Source organism: Cylas formicarius, unplaced genomic scaffold (assembly GCF_029955315.1).
Source record: "Cylas formicarius isolate icCylForm1 unplaced genomic scaffold, icCylForm1.1 PGA_scaffold_10__41_contigs__length_53128322, whole genome shotgun sequence".
In the NCBI taxonomy this organism is placed as follows: domain Eukaryota; kingdom Metazoa; phylum Arthropoda; class Insecta; order Coleoptera; family Brentidae; genus Cylas; species Cylas formicarius.
In genome coordinates, this window is record NW_026844214.1 from 45138468 (window position 1) to 45153247 (window position 14780).

At 33.2% G+C, this 14780-nt stretch overlaps 1 protein-coding gene across 2 annotated transcripts in view; it reads left to right on the forward strand.

The window, feature by feature from the left end:
- The window catches only part of LOC132700588 (zinc finger protein 608), a 152674-nt gene that overhangs the window by 87647 nt on the left and 50247 nt on the right, over positions 1-14780 (forward strand). For both annotated transcript variants that reach the window (XM_060668007.1, XM_060668015.1), the window contains exons 5-6: positions 1390-1708; positions 12205-12803. In XM_060668007.1, coding sequence (XP_060523990.1) covers positions 1390-1708; positions 12205-12803 — 918 coding nt within the window. The remainder of the gene's footprint in view (positions 1-1389; positions 1709-12204; positions 12804-14780) is intronic.

The following is a 14780-nucleotide window of genomic DNA, read 5'->3' on the forward strand; positions in this document are numbered from 1 at the left end:
CAGCAAAAACCGACGCACAGTGGGCCAGGGACTGATTAATTCGATTTAAAAAGAAAAAAATATTACCAACATCAAACTTAAATACATTATAATTATTGCACAAGGTGTTCACAAAAAAAATCTATATTTACAAACAGTTTTTAGTTAAATCATGAAAACAGCTTAATAACACTACACAAAATGCAGAGATATTTTGAAATATTTAAGTAAATGCAAAATGCAAGGTGTCTCAAAAGTAACAAACAATATTTAAGTTTGTTTTCTTGAAAGAAACGATATTAAACAATAACGGGGTTTTTATACATCTAAAGTATCATTCAGTTAAGCTCTTTGCTCTGTTTTGGTTACAATTTTTGCATTAGTCATAGCTCTAAAAAAGTTAAAGTTCGCAATAAGAACGTTCATTTAAGGTTTTGATTTATAGTAAGTCTTAGTGTAAAAAAGAATGACAATCCATAGTAAACAAAAGTTATGACAATACCTTTCACCATTGAAATGCCAAAAATAATAACAATGTCTTACATGAATCAAACTTATGTTACACTATCGCTCTATAAAAAAAAAGAAAACAAATTTACATATTATTAGGTCGAAACTTATAACGAAAACCATTTTTGTCCTTTTTTTTTGCCCACCCGGTAAGTTCTTTAAAAATTATCTTTATAAAATGGAGCAGGTGGGAGGGAGTAAGATGGTGTCTTACACGTAAAATCATAATCTGCTACTTTAATACATAGCATCATCAGTATCCCTAAATTATGCTAAAATTGTAACATATTGCTTAATAAATTACAAACATATTTTTTTGAGCTATTTTTTTAATATGACTCAAAACAATGTAGAATTTTTTAAGGATAATTGCCTTTTAGAGTCATTTACTTGGCATAAAATTAGTCTCAAAACTTACCTTTACCGGCTTTTCACACGGAAAATTGCATAAATAAAACATTTTCAAAATGACTCTGACACCAAGCGTTACAAAATTATTGTTGACGTTTTATGAAGGTTCATGGCTTATTTAATTAGTCTATGATAAACAAAACGTTCATTGTACGAAGTGTATTATGCTTTCATTTTTTTCATTTCAGAAATCCAGAAGTTTTGCAAAAAGGAAAAATTTTCGTTTAAGTACATCGTATCAAAAAATATAATCGGTTTTCCTCGAATATTTGCGGAAACACCATGAATTTCAGAAGTTTCTTATTAATCTACATGTTGTCAAGCACTGAAATTAGGAGCTTTGTCCCAATTTCACGATTCCTGGGTTTTATAAAGTTTGCTAGATCTCAATAGCGGTTTCGAACACTACCTATGAATAAAAATAGGCAAAAAAAATCTTAAATGCTCGGTTATTTTAATTTTACCATTGTATCTTTATCGCACTGGCAGGCGAAACACGAAATTGTCAAATCGAACGAGCAGAACGGCACCCCAGAACAAGCGGATCAGCAGCAACAGCAACCACCCAAGGGGGGACCGGCGGGACAGCAGCAGGGCGGCGGCGGCGGCGGGGGCAAACACGGGGCCTCCAATTCTGGCGGAAACGGCAACGGCCCGCCGCCTTCCGGCGCCACCCCTTCGCCGGCGGGCGTCGCATCGTCGACTTTGGCGTCTTCCGCGTCGTTGGGGGGAAACGCGGGGGCCGGAAAGAGGGGCTCGAGCGGCCACCGTCGGGACAAGGCGCGGGACAAACATAACGAAAGGAATGGTGAGTCGGTAGTTTTCAGGAGACGTAGGGGGTGTCGAGGGGAGTTCATTAATTAATTAAGTTCGTGCGGGATGGGATGGACATCGGCCCCTTGGTCGGTATGGGTTGTAAAACAATTTCATTAGAGGTTTGAGGGGTCGTTGCTTCCATTCAACGATCCCCTGCGTGTTGTAGGGGAGGGTGGCATGAAATGTTTTTTGACAAACGCAAACTGGATCAAAATTTGACATTTTAATAGGAAATTGTTTGATTAGTGTAGGCTAATAAAGACCATTAATAATGGAAACAGTGATTGCAATATGTAATGAAACACGAACCAAACTTCTTTCTCACGGCATTGACTTAAAGGTATAGACTTGTGAAATGAAAACTTAATAAACTATTTGCAAAAATTCGGAAAACGTCTCTCTGATACTTAAAATATTAAAATGAATCGATGAAAACTCGGATAAAAAGCTTTTTCTTGATATTAACAAATTTAATGAAAATATTATAACAAACGACTTAATTTTTTCAATATAAATTCATTTTTCTACTCGCTACTGTAAAATACACACTTCGGACGTTTCCGGTATTTTAGTCATGGCTTTGGAGAAGCGATCGAATGTTTTCGGTAGATTTTAGCTATAGTATTTTGACGTTTTTCACGTCACACAACTAAAAATTAAAACGGATAAGGTCTGCTGAAAACTTTTTCTGATTATTAAATAATAAAATAAACAAAATACATAAAACTGGACCAATTTGTAGGAATTTTCCTTGTTAACTTGGAAAGTCATTTCAAATTTACTGAAATTTCTATTAAACTTACAGGTTTTCTAGAGTGGGGCAGTGTTTTTTTTTCTTGTACCGATTGATCATTTATATTGTCCCTTTAATTTTTTGTATTTAACGTTTGGGAAAAAAAACGTCAAATACAAAATTTGTTTAAAAAATATAAATCTACTTTGAAGATATATTTTGATATATACAGGGCGTTGCAGAAATCACTCACAGATAAAAGTTTTTAATGAAAATACACTAAAAATTCTACACATTTCTTGTTTTATAATATGTTCTATACCCAATGGTTTGTGAGATATATGCGCTTTTAATTTAATTTGTAATTTATATCTAAGGTGGCTGTGAAGTAAAATGCCTTATCCTGAAAGAGAAAAACAATTAATTTTTGAAACATCTCTTAAAGCAATTAAGAGGGCTAAAATTGCTGAAAGGGAACTACGTGTTAACGTGTTAACTCCCAAATGCACGTTTCAGAAAAAAAGCTTTACGTTGAAGCCATGAGAAATTTCAACAAACATCCGGGCGAGTCAGAAAGAAAGAGAATATTGGAAAGACATGAAGATAGTGATTGAAGGAGTAAAAATTGAAGAACATCGTAATATATCCATAAGAAAAATATCGGAAAACCAACTTGAATCAAGAATTTATTGATCAAAAAAATATATCGTATTCCTGGCATCGAGAAAAAGTTAATTAACCGAAATGATGCTTATTTAAAAAATGTTTTTTGGGCCGACGAGTCATCGTTTTCAATCAGTGGTATGACAAATAGAAAAACCAGCGGACAGTGGGTCACGTAAATCCTCATTGCTACAGGTAATTTCTATTTCAAGGACGTCAAACAACATTATAATAGGTACCCATTTCTTCGACGTTACTTTAAACGATAGTGCGTATGTAAATATTCTTCAGGGCGGATTAGAAAATTATATGGATGAGCTCCTATTGGAACAAACAAGGTTCCTTGTCTTTCAACAAGACTGCGCTCCTGCTCATTATGTAGTATTTGTTGACCACTATTTAAATGAAAGGTTTAATGAATGTAAATGCGTAAACGCAAATACCATCGATAACAGAGAGCATCTAAAGCAGAACAGAAGTTCAAATAATAAATGAAAAATATTCCCAATCTATCACTGCCGCTTTAGAAAGGTTATGCAGAACATACCTCAGACGTATATACAATCCCATACATATTGTATTATAACTACCTAGAATATTTTTTAACATTGCGTTTAACTTAACGAATATTTCGAAACCAAATGAATTTAGGTATAGGATACATATATTAGGATATAATTGGATATTATATATTGGAAGTTTTTTGTCTCAAACGTGCAATCAGAGGTTAATTACATGTTTGAGCCAATTGAGCCCTTTTATTTGGTTTAATAAACGCTTCCAAAATTCATTGTTTTTGTCTTTTCGATTAAATCATTTTATATATAATGAAAGGAGCATAGTTTGGCTGAGGTGACGGCCTCCTTGTTACAACCATCTAAGATATAAATTATAAATTCTAGAATATTATTTTATTTTTGAATGTTGCTTTTATGATAAAAACTATTGGATTTGTGTAAAGGACACATTTTACAAGCAATGTACAGATTTTTTAGCGGAATTTATTAACTGTACAGAGTGTTCGATTAAACTTTTATCTGTTGGTGATTTCTGGAACACCCTGTATATGTTAAAATACATCTTGAAAATAACTCACTGGATTAACTTTTGTATTTGCCGTTTTTTGTCCCAAACGGTACAGTAGAAAATTATATATGTAGTAAATGTTTTTTAAAAATGATGAAGTTTTATTGGTTTAAATACGGCGAAAGTTCGCAGTCAAAGTTGGGAAACTTTATTTTCCATCGTGAGCGAGGAAGACAAAGATATTTTCGCTACTACAAAAGAATGAAGAACTTAGAAAAATAAATAGCCTCTGCCACACCACTATTGAACATACCTACAAAAAACCAGATACCATCAAAACATAATAATGCAATGTGGAGACGGAAAAAGACCACATGTTCTCTTGCAAACAAAAATGTTCTCGGTAAAGAGAAAAACCAACTCAATTGTGTGAGATGTCAACCTACACTGTCTTACAGCCGCACCTGATAGGCCGCAAATCCTTAAAAAAAAACAAATTAATCCGTGTTTCGCTACATAAATTATTCTTATAATTTTCGACTGGAAAATAAACATACATATTTAAAGATTTCGTTTAAAACCAATTGATTATTTCTAAAAATAGTTTAGGTACATAAATAGTACGCACAAGTTACTTATATTTCTTTGTTTTTACTTATATTTTTTATTTAATAATTAATAAATACCTCGCCTTCTACACATTTGTACTGTGAAAAATTATAAACTCACTTCTTATATTTATCTCTTGTTGCCTTAATATTTCGTCCAACCACCTTTATATTTTAACATCTGTTAATATTTTAGGCGCGCTATCAATTCACTCCTTAAGTGTATTAGTTGAATTTTTGAAAAAGTTGATCTCGTCTTTGTTTGAGTTCGTTTATATTATTTATTTTTGGCTTTTCCTGATCATATAATTTCCTTATTAAAATCTTGAAACCACTGTTGTGTAGTTGCAGCTACATGGATGGGTGCGCTGTCCTATGTTTTCGTATTCGGTCCGCGTAATAAATGGTAGAAAGCAATAATGTAACATTGCTTGATAACTAACAGCAGTCGTACGCCCATCGATAAATGCCAATTTTTCAATCAACTCTCAAATCACGCCAGTAGTACTTACATCCATCGGCAATATCCAGATTGAATTGCTTTACATCACTAAATATGACATGTTGCCAAGAGTCACCTTTTGTTACATATTTTTATGCAAACTTAAGTCTATTCAATTTATGTTGTGTTTTCAAGGCTGCTTTACTAAATCCTTTTTGATGTTTGATATGTTTTGATGTAACTGCGTTTTTTTTTACCCAACTTGGATCATAATAATAAATAATGATACACAAAGTACGTCTTGCATTTAAAAGTTTTGCATACGATTGAGTTTATAAATATTCACAGTTTCACCCGTCTCGCTCGAGACACATGGGCGACGTCTCAGCGTCAAGGTCGAATAAATCCTATACTCTGAAAATACTCATTTGTATAATTTTATACTCATTTGTATTTCTAAAATATTTTTTTAGATTATTTTATTTCATATGGCTGCCATTTACGTACTTGGAGAGATAGATAGATACTACAGACCTCTTTTTCTAACAATGTCAAAATAACATTTGTGAAAAGAGGTGGATATATCTGCCTCTCGAATATTTGTGTACGTAATACCCAGGCAGATCATTGCTGTGCAATGTGTACGCCATGTTTGACGCGTGCGTAGTATGTACGGCAAAGTTTTATGGGAATTCCCTTTCTTGTTAAATTACTTTTTGTTCAAGTTAACAAGATTTGAGATGTACAAAATAAAATAAAATTTGAACTGAGGAGGCTTTTACTTGATGGAAATCCATTTATCAAAATAAATAAGAACTAAAAGTTCAGATTTTCACGAAATTATATATTTTGATATGACAATTGTTTCGACAACACCGTGTCTTTATCAAATGTAATATTATCGTACTATATATACCGAAAAATGACCATAAAACCTTAATTAATGTTGTTGCGAGAATTTAAGTTCAATAAAGGAGAGGTATTCAAATCTAATTGATCGTTAAGCAATACATTTCAATGTCTCATTTTGTTAATCTTCATGGCTTCCAGTAAATTTAATTTTCTACTTTTTGTGCCTATATGTAATATATCAAAATTGTCGTCAAAAATGTGTTTTTCTGTGTTTTAGTGTGTAGCATAATTAGAATTTAGACTATTGTTTTTAAACGCTCTTATATGTTCGTTAATGCGTTTCTTGAAGGATCTACCTGTTTGTCCAATATAAATTTTAGGACAAGATCCACATTTTAACCTGTAGACACCTGATTTTTGGGATTTTGGACATTTCGAATTATTGTTTTTTAAATATTTTCCTATTGTGTTGTTAGTTCTAAAAGCTATTTTTAAACCATATTTTGACAAATGTTTTGAAACTTTTTCACTAGGTTCTCCTATGTATGTAATTGTTTTTTTAAAATAAAATTTTGTTTTATTTATCTAGTGAAGGTAAGGTTGCATGTAGGTATTATAGTATTATATCTCAGATATTTAAAATCAAAATAAATATTATATTAGTAATATAATTTTTAGATTATTAATTCAAGTATGAGCGATAACAAAAGGACATTGTTTAAACGAAAATTGGTTCCTTGGTTAAATGCACAATCTGCAAATATATATTTATATTTAAATCGGTTTACAGTAGGGGCAGTACGTTTGAAAGAATTTTGTGTTTAATACAAAAAACTGCTTGGTTATTCCAAAGTCAGATGGCTTGCTTTAACTCCAGCAGTAAAGCGCGTTTTGCAGTTATATGATCCGCTACGTTTATATTTTTCAAGTCATGACGAATGTCGGAACCTATGCTTTATTTTATTTACAGTCAGGTGTCGTTGTTTCATAAAATTACTCTACAAAAAAGGTAAAATTTCAGCAACAGAAGTTTGTGTTATATTAAACGATTTCATACTGCAATGTAAATCAAGATTTAATCATGGATTTTTACCACTAATTCTAAAGAATAAACTGAACGTTTTGGAAGATTGGAAGATGAATTTTTAAAATAAGTTATTTTTTTTTAATAAAATTTGTTATAAATATCTCGAAGAATGGATAGTGAACTTTAGAGTATTAAATTGTTTGAAATAAATAGTAAAATTGAATGGGAACAAGTTTCTGCACAGTTGAATTTGTAATGAAGGAAATGAAAGTAATTGTTATTAATGACAATTTTCTCTTCGAAGACATTCGAAGAGTAAATTTATATTTAAATCAAAAAAATTGAAGAAATCTAACGATGAGAAAATAGAACTTGAAAAAAGATGGGTAGAAATGAAAAGACATTAAAATTTATAAGTTTTAATAGAAATAGGGAAAATAGGGAATGATTATTGGAACAGTGAGAAGCCGCAACTGTAAAAATATTATCTGCCGTCGTAACAGTCTGAAAATTGTTCGGATGTGACCTCATTTAGCCAAAAAAAATCCAGTCTGAAGAAAAGTGTGTTTTTAAAAGAAAATAAAGTTTTTATCGTTTTTTAACCTATGAAATACTTGCAAAAAATAGTTGGTCACCTTATGTTAGTTTCATTTTTGAAAAAAATTATTGACATTATCATAAAAATATGTTTTGAGTCCATTTTTCACAGATCTGTATATTAAAGCATAAGATATATATGAAATTGCACATATAATTAAAATTCGTGCGTAAAAGTTGTTTTACGGATTTTGAAATATATTTTTGCTTTCTATCAAATTTGATCAAGTTTATCATTTATAAAAGAAACGTTGTTTAAATGCGAATGCTAACCTAAATTTACTTAAACATTCTTTTAAATTGCATTGAATTGTTTTCGGCAGAAAATTGGAGCGTTATTCCCACAGAAAACGAGTTTTGTTTTTCGCGTTTTAGCGACCCCTTCGTGTCGGTTAGGGGCGAAGGGAATCGATTATGGCGTGCGGCGCATAAAGGGGGCCTGCGTAATTGATCTTTTTTCAACGGCCTTTTGTCGTCATCGCGGCACATCTGTCGAACTAACTCAACGGAAGGAGAATCAACTGATGAAGATAGAATTTGTTGACGCTCCCGTTTTGCGTTGAATTTATTGTCGGCACTTGTATAATTTTCTCACTTTTATTACTAAGTGGATTTCCATGTTACGTGTTTCTTATTGTCTTTTTTTATAAATGTTAAATTTTGGAAAATTAATGTGACATATTTATATCATACATGCTTTTTTCCATAATTTAAATATATATAAGGTGTCACAAAATTAGATCAATCCGTTAGCCATATATTGTTTTGACTATAAAAAAGAATCCTAGTATACAGAGTGGCGAAGTTTACTTTTTAAAATGTATGTTTATTGATGGGTCCCGTGTATTTTGAAATTTGGTGATTTGCACCCTAACCTCGATACAATTGAGATAAGAGTGCCTGATTTTTAGGAAAATGCGTGTTACCATTTGATCTTGCATTTTTTCCCGGAAAACGTCTATAGGCCTAGTAAATTTTTGTAGTTACCTTTATTTTGTGTCAACATGTAAAATTTTGATTTGAAGAATCTTTTTTGATATGTCTGACCCGGGATAATTTTTGTTAAACATACACCTTTTATAATTTTTGTTTAAAAAGTTACAATTAAACTAATTACTAGAGATATTAATAAACTTTTAAGGTGCTGACATTTCTTTCTGACGTTTACACGTTATAGAGGGCGTCGCAATAGTGTGTCGGCCGCTGATATCTTGGAAATTGTTTACGATAGAAAAAAAAGTAATTAAAAAGTTGCATAGGTGTATGAAACGTATTACCTAAAAACGAATTTAGTAATAACTAACAGAGTGAAGTAGTTACTTATTTATATTGAATGGAAGTATTTATAGTCAGGAACAGCGTGAAATAAAAAATGTGGGTGTTTGAGACAGCCTGTAAAGCGCGTGAATTGTGAATTGGGTACTATTCCAATAGGTTTCGAGCAAGAAGACTATGAAAATGAAAAAAATGATGGTAAATGTGATATGTTAAAAAAAAACTGAAAGGATCGTGATATTAAATTTTTGAAATTAAATTTTATTGATAAGAAAGAATAGCACCCTTTAAGAATCTATTACACCATTAGGAAAATAGAAAAATGATTTACTTTAATATATAAAATTATTGGTCAAAAAATTAATACATAGTATCAACAAGACACAGCTGTAAATCAATCTGAACATTTAAAATCGCTATATATAAGAAGAGACATTTTTATAATATGATGACGTCGCTAAGGAAAGCGTGTTGTGGCTTGAGGTTAGCCATATCGAATTAACGGGTCGAATTTTTTTGTGTCAATTGACCAGTCAATTCACCGTTCATCGACCGAAATAATTTTCAAAAATACAATGAAATTCGTATTCCGGTACTCCTTGAAGATGGTTATAGGTGAATTGAACTCCACAAACGCATATTGATTTATAAGATGTTATTTAAAACATTTCGATTGAATTTGAATAGTCAATTAAGGAAGCGGTCAATTAGCCAGCCTCAACACTACTTGTGCCTCTATTGGAAATTGGCCTTTATTATTTATTTCATTTCTGGATGCAATATTTTGAATATATCGAGACTGGACTGTTGGATGACTATCGGCTAATGTGAATATAGTGCCATCAGGTGCCGGCCAATTGTGTTCCGCTTCCATCTGTGGTACTTTCTTTCGTCCCTGTGAAGATGTTTTTTGTTTCGAAAAAGGCAGAGAAAGAAAAAAATCATATAGATTTATTTTACGGCAATGATGCGTCGATATTATAACACGGTTAAAAAACAGATTATATGTTCGATATTGATATTTGTATGCGCGATAAACTTCTGGATAGGACATGTAAGGAAGGCTCCCTCCAAGCTTTACAGTCTACTTCCCATCATACTTCTAATAGGATCGAGTAGCCCCAAAGACGACAACAAACCTCTGTTTATGATTTTCAATCTACTTCCGGTTTTACTGTTAAACAAATTATATTTACCACTTCAAAAAAGCAGCGATGGTTCTCTAACTCCTACCCCACTGAAAAACAAATATAATTTTTATATATAGCAGTCTTAAAAGTTCAGATGCCACAAGCATTTTAAATTTAATGTTATTTTTCGAATTACCGCTTTGTAGGTATTATTAGGAATAAAATGGTTTTGTTTTTGCCTACAATCCGTCTCGTATATTCAGTCGATATTATCCATATCGTTTTTAATAATAATTTTAATGATTAAAAGGGGTCATTTTCCTAGCCTAGACAAACTTCTTCAGGGGTGTGATATATTCTCGAAAGGTTGTATTTTTTCTTATCAAGTCCGATGAAATTTTATTTAAAATATAATCAAATGCGCATTTGAAAGTATTGAAAAATTTTCAGCTCATTTTCCAAAAGTTCTTTATGTAAAGGGTTAGACAAAGCGATGACGTTCGATTGTGTGTTACCAGTCTGTCGGTAATAGAAACAAAAAAAAATAAATAGCAAAGATTAACCAGATTGTTTACTTTCTAGGTAACGTATCTACAAAAACCGGATATAGACACTTGAAGTGGGAGAGGAATGTTGTTACTTAATGCTTAAATTTCAGTTGTGCTTCATGGGATTGAAATATACGATAATATGGTGGGAGTTGTAGCACTGTATATAATATATGCGCCGAATGCACCTCACTAAACAATATACCGTTTTTACCACATAATCCGGTATTTAACTTTAGTAAATTTTTATGAAGGTCTAACCGGAGGCCCCTCTCGCGAAACCGTACTTCTCTTAAATATCTTGGCCTCCATTCCGAAATTCTTCCTGATTCCATCAAAACTTACTCGTATTGGTGGGTTTGTAATAAAAACTAATTCTTCGTACGAACTCACGCAAAGTTTCTTGACAATAGCCAATGTTCAAAACATTACTCAACTCTTCATGTTAAAACAATATTCAATTGTTAAAACAATATTCTTCTGATACGTGTCATATATCAACCGTCCTCACTCTTCCGTTATGGTGCATTTCAAGTAGACTTTTTGGGACCCCACGATCTTTCCGCGTTTTTCTTTCTTGGACGCCATTCACAACACATTCACAATCTCGGACGTTAATTTTATAGCTTCACTTTTCCCAGATGTCGATTTCAGAAACAGAAACACATTTAAAATTATAATTTTATGGGCAACCGGCCAATGCGTCGCTGAACATCGCAAGTGACTAACATAATTGTACTAAAATGAATATGGCACCTGAATAAAAATGGCACACTGAATCTTGAAAAAGTTGGTAATTACTAATCACAAACAGAAGACGGAGTAGAAATAACTCCAAAACTTCGATGGCTAAGAAAATCAACCAATAGCAAACTGGGAAAATATCCATTATAAATCAATAAGATTTTGTATTTGTCTAGATTTTCCTAGCAAAATATTTTAGAGTCGTTATGTTAAACCCTTAAATTGGAAATCAATTTAAGCTTTCTAATGTGTTTTTAATATAGGAGATCTATCCATCTATCTAATCAACTTGAAAACGAGCTTTCCCAAGTAGGGACTGTTTTCGGAAGATTTATAAAAAGGACACTAATATGAATTTATATAACAGTTTAACCAAAGGAAATTTCCCTACTCTTAAAATACCATAATCCGCACGGCACTGTTCTTGTCGGCTAACATCCCACATACGGCCCTGCCTTGTGGCAAACGTGCTGAAAAGAATGGCCCCTTCCGCTTTAGAACAGGCCGGTCTTAAACTCACTCCGAAGTTTGTGCTTAATGCTTTTTAATCAATTTTCTGTTTTTTTTATTTTCATACTCTCCTTCGTCCAAACATATTGCAATAGCAGCCAATTCACTATTCAGCAGTTTTTTAAGCAACATAAAATCCGTTTACAACGTCGAGACCACAGAAAAAAGAACGACGTTTGATTGTAGATTGAAAAATCAAATCTTGACCGTTAGCGTACTGTAACTTGAGTGCTTAGTGAAAATTGACCTTACTTATTAAGCGGTCAAAGCCGATGCTGATATTGGAACAAGTCTGTATACATTTTTAAAGTAATTTTTTTTTTGTATTTTCAGTTCACGGTTCGTCAACTTCCAACTCGCTGTCGCAGCCGTCGTCGGTCTGTCAATCGTCTTCCTCGACGTCGTCGTCGTCGTCGTCATCTTCGTCTGCTTCGTCATCGTCGTCGTCGGGTGACAAACAATTATCGAAATGTGCCGGGGGGATGCAGGGGGGCGGCGGCGGTGTTGGTGTCGGTGGTGCAGGAAGTGTTGGTTCGGTTGGTGTTGTTCAGAACTCGTGTGGGGCGGCCATGTCGCTCGGGGGTGTGAATAGCGCCGCGAGTGCGGATATAAACGGCATGATAAGGGCGGCGAGCGCTCCCCAACCGGGACCGCCGCGCTCGTTATTCCCCGCCAGTACCGGCCCGGGGCCGCCGGTACCGTCGGGTCCCTCGCCGGGACCCCCTCAAAGTCCCGCGGCCGCCACCGCTCAAGGTTCCGCCGCCAAACCGGAACAATCGAAAGTTGGGGCGGCGGGCGGGACCGGAGCGTGTCAGACTAACGTGGTGAACTCGACGTCGATGGGAGGCGGCGGGAACGTCGGCGTGTCGGACGATCCGAGAGTGAACAGCACGACGCCGCCGCCCAACAAGAAGATTAAGTCCGAATCTAAGGTAAGTCTGAAGATTCCTGCGTCAAACGGAGCGTGTAGCACCACCTTTATTAGCGGGACCGTGACTGTTTGGTTAAATCAAGGGACAAGTCACCAACCAAAATTGGTACACTAGATTTCACATAACCATGGGATTTCACAGCATTGTAATGGATTTTGTACGAATTTTACCGATTTTGAAAAATAATTAACAAACTACAAATTATTGAGATTTAAAATATATTTTTAAAAAATACCCGATTTTAAAATCTTTTTTGAAAAAATCCTATGTGTTGTCTCAGCGTCAGTATTACAATAAAAATAATTAAATAGAAAAGTAAACTAATTTGAAAATTATTTTTCTTAATTGTTTCTTTTTCTTCAGATTTAGAAAGCGTGTTTACTTTGGAAGTTAAAAAAACAACGGGAACGTGTGATACAGCAGCTATGGCTAACATCAATTTGAACATTTGAGGTTATCCTCTAATTTGCGGTTGTCCTTTAATTTTTAGGATATGGGCGTTTGAAGTTATTTTAAAACAACTTTGCACATATTAATTTATTTATCTCTATAACTTTAGTTACATAATGTTATTTATAGAAAAGGGCATGTTTAAGGCATTTAGCAAAGAATTTTGATAAATATTAATATATGTTTATGAATAAATTTCAATGAATACATTGGATTGAAAAAAATCTAAATTAGAGATCCCACAAGTAAAGTTCGTTCAATTCAACAATAGTATTTGACAAGATTACGGTCCAATCCGCTTGTAGACGCCAATCTACAAGTAAATTAAAAATATTTATTTAATAAATACATATTGACATTGTTTAAATTCTAATTTGTTTCAATTAATGGAAAATGTTCAAAACTTTAAGGATACACGTTATAATCTTACAAAAATTTCACGGATTTCACTCTTCGAAGTTAATTTACATTCCGTTTAGAAACTTAAAAAAACGGGAATTTGACAATATCAGTCAATGAATCAATCAAATTTATTAAATAATGAATACATCAGAACAAATATTAGACTACATCAGAGGCACCTAGATATTAGGTGTATCTGTGTGTAATAATATTCTTTAATATTCTTCGTAAAACTGCGGAATTAGGCAAAAAAATACTATTCCCGAGTTTTATATAATTTTTTTGCAATTTAGGATTCAGATACTAGGTATATAACTGTTACTAGAAATGGAGAAAGTGTTTGTAAGAATTTTTAAGTATGTAATAGTAGACTGTCTAGGCCAGTGGCGGCTCGTGGAAAAATTTGCTTGCAATTCTTGGAAAAAACTTACCTTAATCAAAAACGGAGAATTCTTCAGCATGCACTATAACTGATCGTTCTGAATTTATTTGGAAGTGTCCTTAAATATCGAATAATTTTTTAGGTGCTCACTAAGAGTTGCATCTAATTCTCGGATTCTCGGAAGTTTCGCTCCCATCGATCCCCGGACTTAACTCGTCACTTTTTCGTATGGCGTTCTCTTAAAAATCGAGTTTACCAATATTTTTTTGAATCTGAAAAGCAGTTACGACAACGTGCCGGATTTAACAGTATTGCACCCAAGATGTTACATGATGTTTTAAGTTCCACAGTTAGAAGCTCATACTTATGTTTAGAAAATAACGGAAACTTGTTTGAACACCTGATTTGAATTAAATAAAAAATGCGTTAATGTATTTGTTGTTTTCGTTACTTATTTTTCTTATTCGCCTTCTTAAAAATACTTTTAAAAAGTACAAGAAATGCAAAAAATGTAATCAGATCGTGTACTTTTTTTTCTGGCCATATGAAACAAAAAGTTGAAAGTTGAAGTTTCTTAAAAACGAAACTTCGAATATCAAATCCAAAAATACCATCATATAGTATCTTAAAAGTGCCAATGAGAAAGTGTTATTTATCAAATATAGTCCGGCAAAAATAAATTCAACATTGACAAATTCTCATTTTTCCCAAATATCTCAGCAGGCCATGAAAATTTTTGATGT